The sequence below is a fragment of the Hyperolius riggenbachi genome, chromosome 10 (assembly GCF_040937935.1).
Source record: "Hyperolius riggenbachi isolate aHypRig1 chromosome 10, aHypRig1.pri, whole genome shotgun sequence".
Taxonomy (NCBI): Eukaryota; Metazoa; Chordata; class Amphibia; order Anura; family Hyperoliidae; genus Hyperolius; species Hyperolius riggenbachi.
The window spans coordinates 9,284,763-9,298,810 of record NC_090655.1 but is presented as its reverse complement, the minus strand read 5'-3'; the positions used below and the strand labels follow the sequence as shown (position 1 = coordinate 9,298,810).

The following is a 14,048-nucleotide window of genomic DNA, read 5'->3' as shown; positions in this document are numbered from 1 at the left end:
TGCTCAGCCTGCTTATTATTATCAGCGCTGATAAAATCCCAGACTGAGTATTCAGTCTGGCTTTGCTCAGGAATCATTACAGCTGAGTCAGTCTTCTCTGATGTCTTTTCAAGCCCAAGCCTGCCCCCTTCTGGCTCTGCTTTCCTGCTCTGTATATTTGCAGCATCACAGAGCTGTTATGAGATGGGAGGAGCTGCTAATGTAAGGGTATATTGAAAAACTATTTTTTTTATCTATATTTGTTAGTCATAAGAGGTTTTTAGAAATGGTGATTTCATTTTGCACACAGCCCACTAAATAATATGCCTTTCTGATGAACTGTGTTTGGCATGGAGTTTTAGTAAGAAAAACACAAAAAACGGCACACAGGGCGGCGAAAATACCAGGTATAGCATTTATTTTGTAAAATCTATCAGGAGATATGTTTATTTTGTGCCAAAGCGTTCATTGGTCCGGTTCCTTGGCACAACCTTGTCGTCTGACCTAAAATGGAAGCTGAACACCATCAAAATTCAGAAGAAGGCACAGCAGAGGCTATTTTTCCTGCTCCAACTCAAAAAATTTGGCATGCCTCGGGAGCTGCTCACCAGCTTCTACACCGCCACCACGGAGTCCATACTTTGCTCCTCAGTCATCGTCTGGTATGCCAGCGCATCAGCTACTGACAGACACAAACTGCAAAGAGTCATTGGTGAGGCGGAAAGGATCATTGGTTCGCCCCTGTCACCGCTTGAACTCCTTCACAAGGCAAGGATGAAGAAGAGGGCCACCTGGATCTCCCGCGACTCCTCCCACCCTGGCAGCCGCCTCTTTTGAGCCCCTCCTATCTGGCCGGCGCTTCCGCACCATCCCATACAAGACCACCAGGCGCAGGAATTCCTTCTTCCCACAGGCTGTTCTGTTGCTGAACAACACAGACCCCTGACTTTCCACCTCCTAGCCTGCAACCAGCACGTCTGCCTCTGATGCAGCTATGCCACTTCTCCTCTGCATCCCTACTCACACTGCCTTTCTTCAGCATTACTCTCCGCCTTCTCTTCTGCACTTTCCGCCTCCCTTTGCAACTCTGACACTATACCACTCCGAATGTTATCGTAATGTTATCGTACTGTTTATGCTGCTAGCCTGTTTAAACGTAGTTGTAAATGTACTGTATTGTTAAGTGCTGTCATCATATGTAAATGTAGCCATGTGTGTAACATGCACAACTGTTGCTGTTGTACTTTGCCTAAGCCATGTGTACCACAAGCAATTCCCAGTACGGCTCCACCGTACTTGGCGAATAAATCCTTCTTGTATCTTGTATCTCTGGTTTCCTTTAAACACTTGCATGTTTGGAATTGTAATATTTGAAATAAGGTGTAAATACCATGTGCATAAATTCATAACCCTGAACAAACGGTTGTATTTGTTCCACCAGGTTTTAAATTCTCCCGGGCGTCGTACCTGCTAAGCCTGCTGAGACCTCAGATATATAAAGACCTGGAGCTGAAGGTGAGATTTATCTTCCCGCTGATTGGCCACCTGTGCGACTTCTATTCCCTGCGTACACGGCCCGGCGAGCGCACAAAGCGTACTAATTCAATGACGGCGCACCGGCGGAGTCCTGGGAACCGGCTGTTTTGTCCGTGTTCTCCGAGACGCCGCTGTGAATTGAATCACACTTGTTAGTTAAATCTGAAATGTTGAGAGAGTTCTGACTCCGAAACGCTGAGGTCCCGCAACGCCAGCCAGTAATAAACAATCAAATGGGCTGATTCTGCCTAATTCTCTCTGTAATGTGTGGATTTGTGTGAAAGTCACGCGCTGGGAGGTCTCAGTCAGCTTCCGCGGCCAGGCGATCATTTCATCGAAATATCTTCTACTCATAAATCCGAGAAGAGGGAGCCAAAATTCAGGCATAGGGCAACAAGGCGAGTGAGCAACCCGCACTGTACAGGTGGATCCCAACTCTCGCTGTTATGTACTGTATGTCCTTTTAAAGTATTTACACCTTTATGAAAAAAAAAGCCCTGCAGGCTGCATTCAGTAGTGCCTTACTGCCAGTAGAGTGGGAGTTCCTTCCCCAGTACAGAGCAGATCACCTGGCCACACCCACCTCCTCTCACTGCGGAGAGAGCATAACACCTTGTGGCCAGGGCTACAACTGCAATTCTGGGGGGTTCCACTCCCGCTTCAGGCTGTAGAAAAACGTCTGACTCTTTCTGTACCCACGCCGTTGTGATCATAAAAGTCATGTGTACCTCTCATCACCCTGCCCTATAATAAGTAAGTGTTAGTCAGTAGAAGATGTGAACAAGCAAAGTCAGTCAAACTGCTGTATTTTATTGTTCACCACGAAAGACTGGTTGGTGACCTTTCTCAGCTCCTCCCCCCAGCAGCTCCCGCTCTACTACCGCCTTTTTTTCCAACTCAGCTCAGTGAGTATTTTCCCTCCCTACTGCCACAGCTCACGGTCCCTCCCACTGCAAACATCACCTAGACAACAGGCTTACATCACTGTGTAAACTCTTTAAAGAGGAACTGTCGCGAAAATCTTAATATTTAAAACACGTACAAATAAGAAGTACATTTCTCCCAGAGTAAAATGAGCCATAAATCACTTTTCTCCAACGTTGCTGTCACTTACAGTAAGTAGTAGAAATCTAACATTACCAACAGATTTTGGACTAGCCCATCCTCTCATGGGGGGTTAAAGCACTAAGGGCCCATTTAACACTTGCTGATCGCAAAACGCTAGCGCTTTTGCTAGCCTTTTGCTATGACGATTTTGCGCGATTAACACAAAAAAAAAATCACCATTGACACTTGGAGATTTTTTTGCGATCGCGTTTAGCGCTTCTATAGCACTAAAATGGGATCGTCGGGAAATCGCCTGAAAATGGTGCAGGCTGCGCGTTTGCATTTAGCGTTTTGGGGCGATTTCCAGCAATTAGCGCAAATCGCCCAAGTAAGAATGGGCCCATAGGGTTTCATTACACTAGCGCTTTCAAAAGCGCCAGCGTTTGAGCATTTTGCCAGTGTTTTGTGAATAGGCCCTTAGTGAATGGCAGTTGCTCCGTCCAACTGCCAAAATAGTGTGCAGCGAGCAGGGAGGCTGGCCAGCATCTTTATATAAATCTTTTTCAGGAAATGTCTTTATAAAGAATAAAGACTATGCTGAGAATCCTCCATGAAGAGATGGACTAGCCCAAAACTGCCCCTCTTTAAAGGGGAGGGGGGCGAAATGCCACTCTAGGGCCCATGCTGCCTCATGCAAATGTGTCACTTGGCGTCATGGGCCAGCCGCCCCTGTAAGAGAGAGATCTGTCGGCTGCACAAACACCGCAGGTCGATTCTCGATCGATTTCAGCACAAAATCTCTCAGAAATTGTCCCTGCCCTCCGCAGCCCCCCTAGTGTATAAATGTACCCAATTATGTATAGATGTGTGCATTTATACATTACCTGTTCTGTCTTGCCATGCCTATCTGTCTTCTGAATCCCATTAGCCCCATACACGCCGGCGGCGTGGCGCATGTGTGATGTCATACTATGCGCCGGTGGCGTGTATACAGCTAATGGAAGAGCAGCGGATTCGGAAGACAAATGGGCACCGCGACACAGAACAGGTAATGTATAAATGCACACATTACATGCACATTTATACACAGTGGTAACAGCGCCGGGGGTTTGTCACATTATTCGCTTGTCTCGATATCGCTCGGCGTTAGCGACACGCACCTGGTCGACCACGACTGTCTGACATCTTGCAGCACGTCCGATCTACGCATTGTGGACCTGGCATGCACTTAATGGCACCGATTTTTATCCGATTGTTATATAATCGAGTGGTCGATCGGCCACCAAGTCGCTAGATTTCTCGTTCTTCTCAGTAAGAAAAGATGCATAATTATAGCTGCTATTTATATATCATCACCTTTACGTATATCCTATTTCCCTTCATCAAGAAACATGGGCTGAAGATTTATTTCCGCGATCCTCACTCATTCACTCCCCTGCTGGACGGCGTGGACGGCCGGCCGCCCAAGTCTCTGCTCCTAGGGTCGGACATGGCAAAGAACCAGCAGCAGATCGCTCAGTTTTCCAAGAGAGATGCTGAGGTCAGTAGAACGTCTGTAGATGATGTATCACAGAATATTTGGAGCTGTATCGTTTGTCGGTGGTACAAGCCTGAATGGAGGGACAGGAGATGGACACAGTGTGCAGAGATACAGACACTGAAACAAGGATATATAATGTGCAATAAGGTTTATTGGTAGGCACTATTAGTGCAAGATGTGCATACAAACATAAATGAAAATTAATGAGGAACTCCAGTGAAAATAATGTAATAAAAAGTGCTGATAATCCGTTGGTGAAAATGAATATATTTCTTATGTAAAAGGGGGTATACAGTGTATACATTATATAGACAGGAACAGGAGGGACAGCACAGAGCAATGATCAGAACTGATCTACAAGCCATGTGAGTAGAGCTGTCACACAGGGATGCAGAGTTATTACAGCTGGTGTACAGTGTATACAGTATAGACAGGAATAGGAGGGACAGCACAGAGCAATGATCAGAACTGATCTACAAGCCATGTGAGTAGAGCTGTCACACAGGGATGCAGAGTTATTACAGCTGGTGTACAGTGTATACAGTATAGACAGGAATAGGAGGGACAGCACAGAGCAATGATCAGACCTGATATACAAGCCATGTGAGTAGAGCTGTCACACAGGGATGCAGAGTTATTACAGCGGGTGTACAGTGTATACAGTATAGACAGGGACAGGAGGGACAGCACAGAGCAATGATCAGACCTGATATACAAGCCATGTGAGTAGAGCTGTCACACAGGGATGCAGAGTTATTACAGCGGGTGTACAGTGTATACAGTATAGACAGGAATAGGAGAGACAGCACAGAGCAATGATCAGAACTGATCTACAAGCCATGTGAGTAGAGCTGTCACACAGGGATGCAGAGTTATTACAGCTGGTGTACAGTGTATACAGTATAGACAGGAATAGGAGGGACAGCACAGAGCAATGATCAGACCTGATATACAAGCCATGTGAGTAGAGCTGTCACACAGGGATGCAGAGTTATTACAGCGGGTGTACAGTGTATACAGTATAGACAGGAATAGGAGGGACAGCACAGAGCAATGATCAGACCTGATATACAAGCCATGTGAGTAGAGCTGTCACACAGGGATGCAGAGTTATTACAGCGGGTGTACAGTGTATACAGTATAGACAGGAATAGGAGGGACAGCACAGAGCAATGATCAGACCTGATCTACAAGCCATGTGAGTAGAGCTGTCACACAGGGATGCAGAGATATCACAGCTGCTGTACAGTGTATACAGTATAGACAGGGACAGGGAGGACAGCACAGAGCAATGATCAGACCTGATCTACAAGTCATGTGAGTAGAGCTGTCACACAGGGATGCCGAGTTATTACAGCTGGTGTACAGTGTATACAGTATAGACAGGAATAGGAGGGACAGCACAGAGCAATGATCAGACCTGATCTACAAGCCATGTGAGTAGAGCTGTCACACAGGGATGCAGAGTTATTACAGCGGGTGTACAGTGTATACAGTATAGACAGGAATAGGAGGGACAGCACAGAGCAATGATCAGACCTGATATACAAGCCATGTGAGTAGAGCTGTCACACAGGGATGCAGAGTTATTACAGCGGGTGTACAGTGTATACAGTATAGACAGGGACAGGAGGGACAGCACAGAGCAATGATCAGACCTGATATACAAGCCATGTGAGTAGAGCTGTCACACAGGGATGCAGAGTTATTACAGCGGGTGTACAGTGTATACAGTATAGACAGGAATAGGAGGGACAGCACAGAGCAATGATCAGAACTGATCTACAAGCCATGTGAGTAGAGCTGTCACACAGGGATGCAGAGTTATTACAGCTGGTGTACAGTGTATACAGTATAGACAGGAATAGGAGGGACAGCACAGAGCAATGATCAGACCTGATATACAAGCCATGTGAGTAGAGCTGTCACACAGGGATGCAGAGTTATTACAGCGGGTGTACAGTGTATACAGTATAGACAGGAATAGGAGGGACAGCACAGAGCAATGATCAGACCTGATATACAAGCCATGTGAGTAGAGCTGTCACACAGGGATGCAGAGTTATTACAGCGGGTGTACAGTGTATACAGTATAGACAGGAATAGGAGGGACAGCACAGAGCAATGATCAGACCTGATCTACAAGTCATCATGTGGGTAAAGCTGTCACAGAGGGATACAGAACTATCACAGTACTTGGAGTGGTAGCGTTTAAGAGCAATAGACAGGGGGTCCTCATACTTCCTTCAAAGGGCGCAAAATCAATAATCCACAATAACTGCAGTGTTGATCAAAGATAATTTGTTGTTGATTGAATATGCTATAAGTACACTTACACTTTACCTGAATTTTTGTCAAAAACATTCTCTTTGTCAAAATAACAAAACTATGTTAGTACCGTTCTCATATCCTGCCTAATACTTAATTTTCCAAAGTTTGCAGGAAAACTAGGTACAGTTAGTCACACATTAAGTATAGCAGATTTTTTTTTACCAAAATGTATTTTGACAAAAATATGTTTGGATCTCCTCTTTGACAGGAGCCCCCCTGGCATGAAACGTTGCCTTATTTCTCTTCTTCCCTCCTCCGCAGGCATATCCGAAGTACGAGGAGTTTATGAACCGCCTGGTGTCGGCTATAGACCCCCTTCTCGATGCCCCTCCGGCAGATGCTGCAGCTGTAACTCAGGGGTCAATCATACGGAGACTCCGGTCAATGAAAACTCTGCGGCCTTTGCTAAAAGCAGGTGCGTCTCGTGTGTCAGAGCGTCGCAAGTTTTCACGTTCTGATTGTTTCTCTCAGTTTGGCAGAAAGCGTGGAAATAATTCCTGGAGTAGTTTTTACGCTCCCTGTTGAGTTTTGGGGGGACAGCGCATGTAAATCACATTCTTGGAAAGCTCTCCAGAGATGATATCTTAGGTGAACACGGATTTATAGGCAACCTTGTCATGTCTTCTTGTTCCTTCTTCCCATGCCAGGAATCACGCTGGGCAGTCAGTTCCCGAAATACTATGAAGTTCTCACCGCTCCCATATCCAAGGTGAGGCACTTTTTGTTATGAAGTTAATAAATAGGAATTACAGTGGGATGCGAAAGTTTGGGCAACCTTGTTAATCGTCATGATTTTCCTGTATAAATCGTTTGTTGTTACGATAAGAAATCTCAGATAAATATAAATATATCATATAGGAGACACACACAGTGATATTTGAGAAGTGAAATGAAGTTTATTGGATTTACAGAAAATGCGCAATAATTGTTTTAATAAAATTAGGCAGGTGCATACATTTGGATTTGTCATTTTATTAATTCCAAAACCTTTAGAACTAATTATTGGAACTCACATTGGCTTGGTAAGCTCAGTGACCACTAACCTACATACACGGGTGAATCCAATTATAAGAAAGAGTATTTAAAGGGAACCAGAGAGGAACGGGGGGTGGAAAAAGAAAAAGATTTTATACATACCTGGGGCTTCTTCCAGCCCCATAAGCCTGAATCGCTCCCACGCCGCCGTCCTCAGCTTCCTGGATCCGCCGGTACCGGGCCCGTCACTTCCGGCGGACGCGGCCAATTGTCCGCATCACAGGGGTTCCCTCCATACATGTACGCATGCGGCTGCGCAGTAAGCAGCCACATGCGTATCTGTATGGGGAGAGCACCCTGTGATGCGGAGAATTGGCCGCGTCCGCCGGCCGACTTGCCGACTCGCGGCAATGACGGGACCCGGTGGCGGCTGATGCAGGCAGCGGAGGAGTGCGACGTGGGAGCGATCCATGCGTATGGGGCTGGAGGAAGCCCCAGGTGTGTATATTGCATCCTCTCTGGTTCCCTTTAAGGGGGGTCAATTGTAAGTTTCTCTCCTCTTTTTTAAATTTCTCTAAAGGGTAGCAACATGGGGGTTTCAAAACAACTCTCAAATGACCTGAAGACAAAGATTGTTCACCATCATGGTTTAGGGGAAGCATGCAGAAAGCTGTCTCAGAGATTTCAGCTGTCTGTTTCCACAGTTAGGAAAATATTGAAGAAATGGAAGTCCTCATGCTTAGTTCAAGTTAAGGCTTTAAGTGGCAGACCAAGAAAAATCTTGGATAAACAGAAGCGACGAATGGTGAGTACAGTCAGAGTCAACCCACAGACCAGCACCAAAGACCTACAACATCATCTTGTTACGTGTTCAATGCTGCTGCGCTTAACTCCTCATAGACACATCCAGTGGTGACATATGCAGGGGGGAGATAAAAAAGAGAAAAAACGAACACATAGGGTGTAACGTATGCTTAGTTCACCCTCAGTGACAAACACACTCTTCCCGAAATTGTGAATAAGCACCCAGCTGTAAGGACCACCACCTCTTCCTGTAGAGTGGCCGCTTACCCTCAGCTTTCTTGTAAACAAGCCTAGCTCATGGCAGCCATTGCCTCTGCAAAAAAGATCCTAGAGCCAATACAAGGATAAAACATAGCGTAATTCCGTTTATTTAAAATAAAAATCCCTGCTACAAGATGTGCTTACAATGTAACTACTTGAGTATGAGCATGTCACATAATATACTGCACCGGATCCTCAGCGCGTCCGCCGGTCAAGTGTAGTTAATGGACCTCGCTCCTTCCCCAGTATGCGTGCATGCGTACGTCCAAGCTCCGCCCTACGCGTTTCGTCACTGGGCGTGACTCATCAGGGGCTGGACGCACGCACGCAACCCTCACACATTTATACCTTCTATCGGAGTATGTTGCCAATGAGCCGACAGCCTTCAATAGCGTCATGCGCCTATACATTTTCATTTCGTGGTGCTGCACATCCCCTCCATCGCGCGCACGGGCCACAACCCACTGCTCATAAAACCGCACGCATACTGGGGAAGGAGCGAGGTCCATTAACTACACTTGACCGGCGGACGCGCTGAGGATCCGGTGCAGTATATTATGTGACATGCTCATACTCAAGTAGTTACATTGTAAGCACATCTTGTAGCAGGGATTTTTATTTTAAATAAACGGAATTACGCTATGTTTTATCCTTGTATTGGCTCTAGGATCTTTTTTGCAGAGGCAATGGCTGCCATGAGCTAGGCTTGTTTACAAGAAAGCTGAGGGTAAGCGGCCACTCTATAGGAAGAGGTGGTGGTCCTTACAGCTGGGTGCTTATTCACAATTTCGGGAAGAGTGTGTTTGTCACTGAGGGTGAACTAAGCATACGTTACACCCTATGTGTTCGTTTTTTCTCTTTTTTATCTCCCCCCTGCATATGTCACCACTGGATGTGTCTATGAGGAGTTAAGCGCAGCAGCATTGAACACGTAACACTTGGACTTCCTATACAGAGGACACTGCTTGCGGCTGGGATACTCATCAAGTATTTTTTATCCATTCTGCGCAGCGATATCATTGTTTAATTTACAACATCATCTTGCTGCAGATGGAGTCACTGTGCATCATTCAACCATTCGGTGCACTTTACACACGGAGACGCTGAATGCGAGAGTGATGCAGAGGAAGCCTTTTTTCCGCCCACAGCACAAACAGAGATGCTTGAGGTATGCTAAAGCACATTTACAAGCCAGCTTCATTTTGGAATATGGTGCTGAGGACTGATGAAACTAAAATTGAGTTATTTGGGCATAACAAGGGGCGTTATGCATGGAGGAAAAACAACACAGTATTCCAAGAAAAACAGCTGCTACCTACAGTAAAATATGGTGGTGGTTCCATCATGCTGTGGGGCTGTGTGGCCAGTGCAGGGACTGGGAATCTTGTCAAAGTTGAGGGACGCATGGATTCCACTCAGTATCAGCAGATTCTGGAGACCAATGTCCGGGAATCAGTGACAAAGCTGAAGCTGCGCCGGGGCTGGATCTGTCATCAAGACAAGGACCCTAAACACTGCTCAAAATCCACTAAGGCATTCATGCAGAGGAACAAGTACAACATTCTGGAATGGCCATCTCAGTCCCCAGACCTGAATATGATTGAAAATCTGTGGTGTGAGTTAGAGAGAGCTGTCCATGCTAGGAAGCCATCAAACCTGAATGAACAAAAGATGTTTTATAAAGAGGAATGGTCCAAAATACCTTCTACCAGAATCCAGACTCTCATTGGAACCTACAGGAAGCATTTAGAGTAGGGATGGGACGAATCCACAATTTCTTCGAATCCGAATCCGGATCCGAATCTAAAAAGGTTCTCGAATATCTCGAACCTTTCGAATCCCGAATCTAACGAATCCTGCACATACGAATTGTGCGATCCGTGGTATAGTTGCCCGCAGTATAGGTAGCAAGGTAAAGGTGCCTTCAGTATAGCTAGCTAGGTATGGGTGCCTTCAATATTGGTAGCTTTCAGTATAGGTAGCAAGGTATATGGGCCTTCAGTATAGGTAGCAGGGTATATAGGCCTTCAGTATAGGTAGCAGGGTATATGTGCCTTCAGTATAGGTAGCAGGGTATATGTGCCTTCAGTATAGGTAGCAGGGTATATGTGCCTTCAGTATAGGTAGCAGGGTATATGGGCCTTCAGTATAGGTAGCAGGGTATATGGGTCTTCAGTATAGGTAGCAGGGTATAGGGGCCTTCAGTATAGATAGCAGGGTATATGTGCCTTCAGTATAGGTAGCAGGGTATATAGGCCTTCAGTATAGGTAGCAAGGTATATGTGCCTTCAGTATAGGTAGCAGGGCCGGGCCGAGGCATAGGCTGGAGAGGCTCCAGCCTCAGGGCGCAGTGTAGGAGGGGGCGCACAATTCATTTAGCTGTCATTCCTAATTGTGTTTGAAGCAGAAAGAAATAAGACAAGGGGATACATAGCAGTGACTGCAAGCCAGATAACTAGATATTAAGGTGTTGGGGAGGTTGTGGGCCCTGTGGCACCTCTTAGTCTAATAGCAATCAGTGTGTGATGGCTGGGGGGGAGGGATGGAGGGGCGCACTTTGGTGTCTCAGCCTTGGGTGCTGGAGGACCTTGTCCCGCCTCTGATAGGTAGCAGGGTATATGGGCCTTCAGTATAGGTAGCAGGGTATATGGGCCTTCAGTATAGGTAGCAGGGTATATGGGCCTTCAGTATAGGTAGCAGGGTATATGGGCTTTCAGTATAGGTAGCAGGGTATATAGGCCTTCAGTATAGGTAGCAGGGTATAGGGGCCTTCAGTATAGGTAGCAGGGTATATGGGCCTTCAGTATAGGTAGCAGGGTATATAGAGGCCTTAAGTATAGGTAGGTATGTAGGTAGGTATAGGGGCCTTTAGGTAGGTAAAGGGACCTTCAGTATAGGTAGCAGGGTATAGGGCCTTCAGTATAGTTAACAGGGTATATAGAGGCCTTAAGTATAGGTAGGTATGTAGGTAGGTATAGGGGCCTTTAGGTAGGTAAAGGGACCTTCAGTATAGGTAGCAGGGTATAGGGCCTTAAGTATAGGTAGGTATGTAGGTAGGTAGGTATAGGGGCCTTTAGGTAGGTAGGTATAGGGGCCTTTAGGTAGGTAGGTAGGTAGGTACGTATAGGGGGCCTTTAGGTAGGTATAGTGGCCTGTAGGTAGGTAGGTAAGTATAGTGGCCGGTAGGTAGGTAGGTATAGTGTCCTGTAGGTAGGTAGGTAGTTAAAGGGACCTTCAGTATATGTAGCAGGGTATAGGGCCTTAAGTATAGGTAGGTATGTAGGTAGGTAGGTATAGGGGCCTTTAGGTAGGTAGGTATAGGGGCCTTTAGGTAGGTAGGCACGTATAGGGGGCCTTTAAGTAGGTAGGTAGGTATAGAGGCCTGTAGGTAGGTATAGGGGCCTTTAGGTAGGTAGGTAGGTAAGTATAGGGGCCTTTAGGTAGGAAGGTAGGTATAGGGGCCTTTAGGTAGGTAGGTAGGTAGGTAGGTACGTATAGGGGGCCTTTAGGTAGGTATAGTGGCCTGTAGGTAGGTAGGTAGGTATAGTGGCCGGTAGGTAGGTAGGTATAGTGTCCTGTAGGTAGGTAGGTAGTTAAAGGGACCTTCAGTATAGGTAGCAGGGTATAAGGCCTTAAGTATAGGTAGGTAAATAGGTAGGTAGGTATAGGGGCCTTTAGGTAGGTAGGTATAGGGGCCTTTAGGTAGGTAGGCACGTATAGGGGGCCTTTAGGTAGGTAGGTATAGAGGCCTTTAGGTAGGTATAGGGGCCTTTAGGTAGGTAGGTAGGTACATATAGGGGGCCTTTAGGTAGGTATAGGGGCCTGTAGGTAGGTAGGTATAGTGGTAGGTAGGTAGTATAGGGGGCCTTTAGGTAGGTATAGGGGCCTGTAGGTAGGTAGGTATAGTGCCCGGTAGGTAGGTAGGTACGTATAGGGGGCCTTTAGGTAGGTATAGTGGCAGGTAGGTAGGTAAAGTGGTAGGTAGGTAGGTAGGTAGGTGTCGCTCACCCCCATGGCCTCCTCCGTCCCCTGTGCCTCCTCGCTCACCCCTGCATAAGTATCAACTTACATGTCCAGTGGAGCGCAGACAGAGCGGCAGACCTCGTCCTTCCTTCTCGGTTCCCTCTAGTGGCCGGACCGGCTTTTACTGATGACGTCATTGTAAAAGCCGTCACTAGAGGGAACCAGGAAGTCAGCGAGAGGTCTGCCGCTCTGTCTGCGCTCCACTGGATGGGTGAGTTGATACAAAGTATGCGGGCGGCCGGGCGGAGGAGGCGCGGGGCGGTCGGAGGAGGCGCGGGTCGGAGGAGGACGAGTGCGAGCGGCGGATGCGCGGCGATGCAGCGTCGGGATTCGGCGGATTCGTAAAGTGGAAAATGGCGTCGGGATTCGAATCCACGAATCTCGAATATTTCCCAATATTCGAGGGATTCGTGGATTCGCCGGGTTCGTCGTCCCATCTCTAATTTAGAGGCTGTAATTTCTGCAAAAGGAGGATCTACTAAATATTGATTTCATTTCTTTTTTGTGGTGCCCACATTTATGCAACTCCCTAATTTTGTTTAAACAATTATTGCACACTTTCTGTAAACCCAATAAACTTCATTTCACTTCTCAAATATCACTGTGTGTGTCTCCTATATGATATATTTAACTGACATTTTTTATCGTAACAACCAACGATTTATAGAGGAAAATCATGACGATTAACAAGGTTGCCCAAACTTTTGTATCCCACTGTAAATGGGACTGGTACCGCATGTGGCTTCTGGCTTTGGCACAACTGTGACAGGTGTGGTAGTGCCCACATGGTGGTCTGTAGCAGAGGCATAGCCAGAAAGCATGGGGCCCCATAGCAAAGTTTCGGTTCGGTCCCCCCCCCAAAAAAATTATAAGGCACCTGTGTTCCCCTCCTTTGTTCTCCCACAGCCAGAGGAACCCCCTCTTCCCCATTATTAGACCCCCAGTATAGGCAGCCAGAGGCTTCCCTACCAGTATAGGTAACCAAGTAGTGACCCCTCCCCTTCCCAGTATACTACAACATCCTTTTGTATTTTTGTATCTTTTAATTGAAATCAATAAAAGTGAAGTTCTTAATTCACAAAAACTAATTAGGAAATTGCAAAGACATGCAAATCTATGCAGGCACCAGCACTGGCAATGAGGCACGGACAGGAAGTAGTTTGGGTTTTTTTGTGAAGAAGGGGGGGGGGGCTAATACTACTAACCTGTGGATGGGGAAAGGGGGGTGAGGGGTGGGCAGCAGCTTGAATGCTGCCTAATATTGCTATCTCAAGTGTTGGGGAGAGCCATGATGACCGCCTGATTCTGCTAATTGAAGGGGGTTTGGGTGAAGGAAATAACACACAATTTATCACATTTGAACTTGTGCCCCCCCCCCCCTTCCTTTTTATATTTGAGCAACGTGCCTTTAATTATCTTCTGCACCCCTGTGTAACTACGTTCAAGTTATGGGGGTACAGCCCTGATTTGTCATGCCACCCCCTTGGGTGTACTGACCATAGTATTAGTCTTGGAACTGCCTAAACTTAGTGAAATTCTGTTCCATGGGCCC

At 46.6% G+C, this 14,048-nt stretch overlaps 1 protein-coding gene across 2 annotated transcripts in view; it reads left to right on the top strand.

The window, feature by feature from the left end:
* PYROXD2 (pyridine nucleotide-disulphide oxidoreductase domain 2) overlaps positions 1 to 14,048 on the top strand; it is a 150,092-nt gene that overhangs the window by 28,414 nt on the left and 107,630 nt on the right. For both annotated transcript variants that reach the window (XM_068255352.1, XM_068255353.1), the window contains exons 4-7: positions 1,421 to 1,494; positions 3,950 to 4,102; positions 6,695 to 6,848; positions 7,081 to 7,142. In XM_068255352.1, the coding sequence (XP_068111453.1) occupies positions 1,421 to 1,494; positions 3,950 to 4,102; positions 6,695 to 6,848; positions 7,081 to 7,142 (443 nt within the window). The remainder of the gene's footprint in view (positions 1 to 1,420; positions 1,495 to 3,949; positions 4,103 to 6,694; positions 6,849 to 7,080; positions 7,143 to 14,048) is intronic.